Below are 984 nucleotides of genomic sequence, written 5' to 3'. Positions count from 1 at the left end.
TTCTGGTGTGGGTTTCAGACCCCAGATTTTCCAAACAGAAAAGAGAACGTGCTTTCCTGTAAGAAGAGTAGGGCTGCACAGGGAAGCCCCGTTGCAGGGGGTCAGCAGGTTTTTGTCTCACTTCCCCACAGGCCTGGAGCACTGTGTGAGCTCTGAGACTGTCATCATATGTCTGGCAGTAATAATCGGCCTCGTCCTCAGCCTGGAGCCCACGGATGGTCAGGGAGGCCGAATTGCCAGACTTGGAGCCAGAGAATCGGTCGGGGACCCTGGAGTCTCGATTACTATTACCATAGATGAGGCGTTTGGGGGCCATTCCCAGGAACTGCTGGAACCACCGCACGGAGTTACTTCCGATGTTGGAGCTGCTTCCAGTGCAGGAGATGGTGACACTCTGTCCCGGGGCCCCAGACACTGAGGACGGCTGGGTCAGCACAGACTGGGCCCAGGAGCCTGGAACAGGGAGAGACACAGAGATGGTGTTGCTGGGGCTAGAGACAAGAGGAGGGAGCAGGGTCTCATGTGGCCTCCCAGTGTCCCCTCTCCTGTCCCCGTATCCATTCACCTGTGCAGTGAGCGAGAAGGGTGAGGAAGAGAGGAGACCAGGCCATAGTGGAGATGATCACCGCGTCCTGCCCTCTGTGTCCCCACAGCTGAGGCAGAGCTTCCCCCAAGTCTCTCCCTCCCCTCTTCAAGCTCTGACAGAGGGAGGGTCCACTCATGCAAATGAGACCCAAAGCTTTCTGATCCCTCACTGGGACCCGGTCAGGCTCCCAGTGAGCAGGTGTGAGGCTGTGTAGGGCCCAAGGGATTGGGGAGGCCACAGCTGTGAGCCCTGAGCAGAGGGCACAGGCAGTACCAGGTGGCTGGCCCCAGTTCTGATCAACCCCAGAAATTCAGGAAAAGGACAGCACATTCCCTGGTGTCCAGCCACAGACACATTATTGTGTGAGTTGGTGAGCAGAGCCCATCAGAGGCTCCTGT

At 57.8% G+C, this 984-nt stretch overlaps 1 gene segment (V, D, J or C); it reads right to left on the bottom strand.

Annotated features, from left to right (window-relative positions):
• Positions 1-121: 121 nt before the first annotated feature.
• LOC105310161 lies at positions 122-644 on the bottom strand (the record flags this gene model as incomplete). The annotated part of the segment is given in 2 exon segments: positions 122-453; positions 566-644. Coding segments are annotated over 2 exon segments (378 nt in total), but the record flags the coding sequence as incomplete, so codon positions are not given.
• Between the last annotated feature and the right edge of the window lie 340 nt (positions 645-984).

This window comes from Pteropus vampyrus, unplaced genomic scaffold (assembly GCF_000151845.1).
Source record: "Pteropus vampyrus isolate Shadow unplaced genomic scaffold, Pvam_2.0 Scaffold1304, whole genome shotgun sequence".
NCBI classification, from domain to species: domain Eukaryota; kingdom Metazoa; phylum Chordata; class Mammalia; order Chiroptera; family Pteropodidae; genus Pteropus; species Pteropus vampyrus.
Note: the sequence above shows the minus strand (reverse complement) of the source record. Positions and strands in the feature narration are given on the sequence as shown.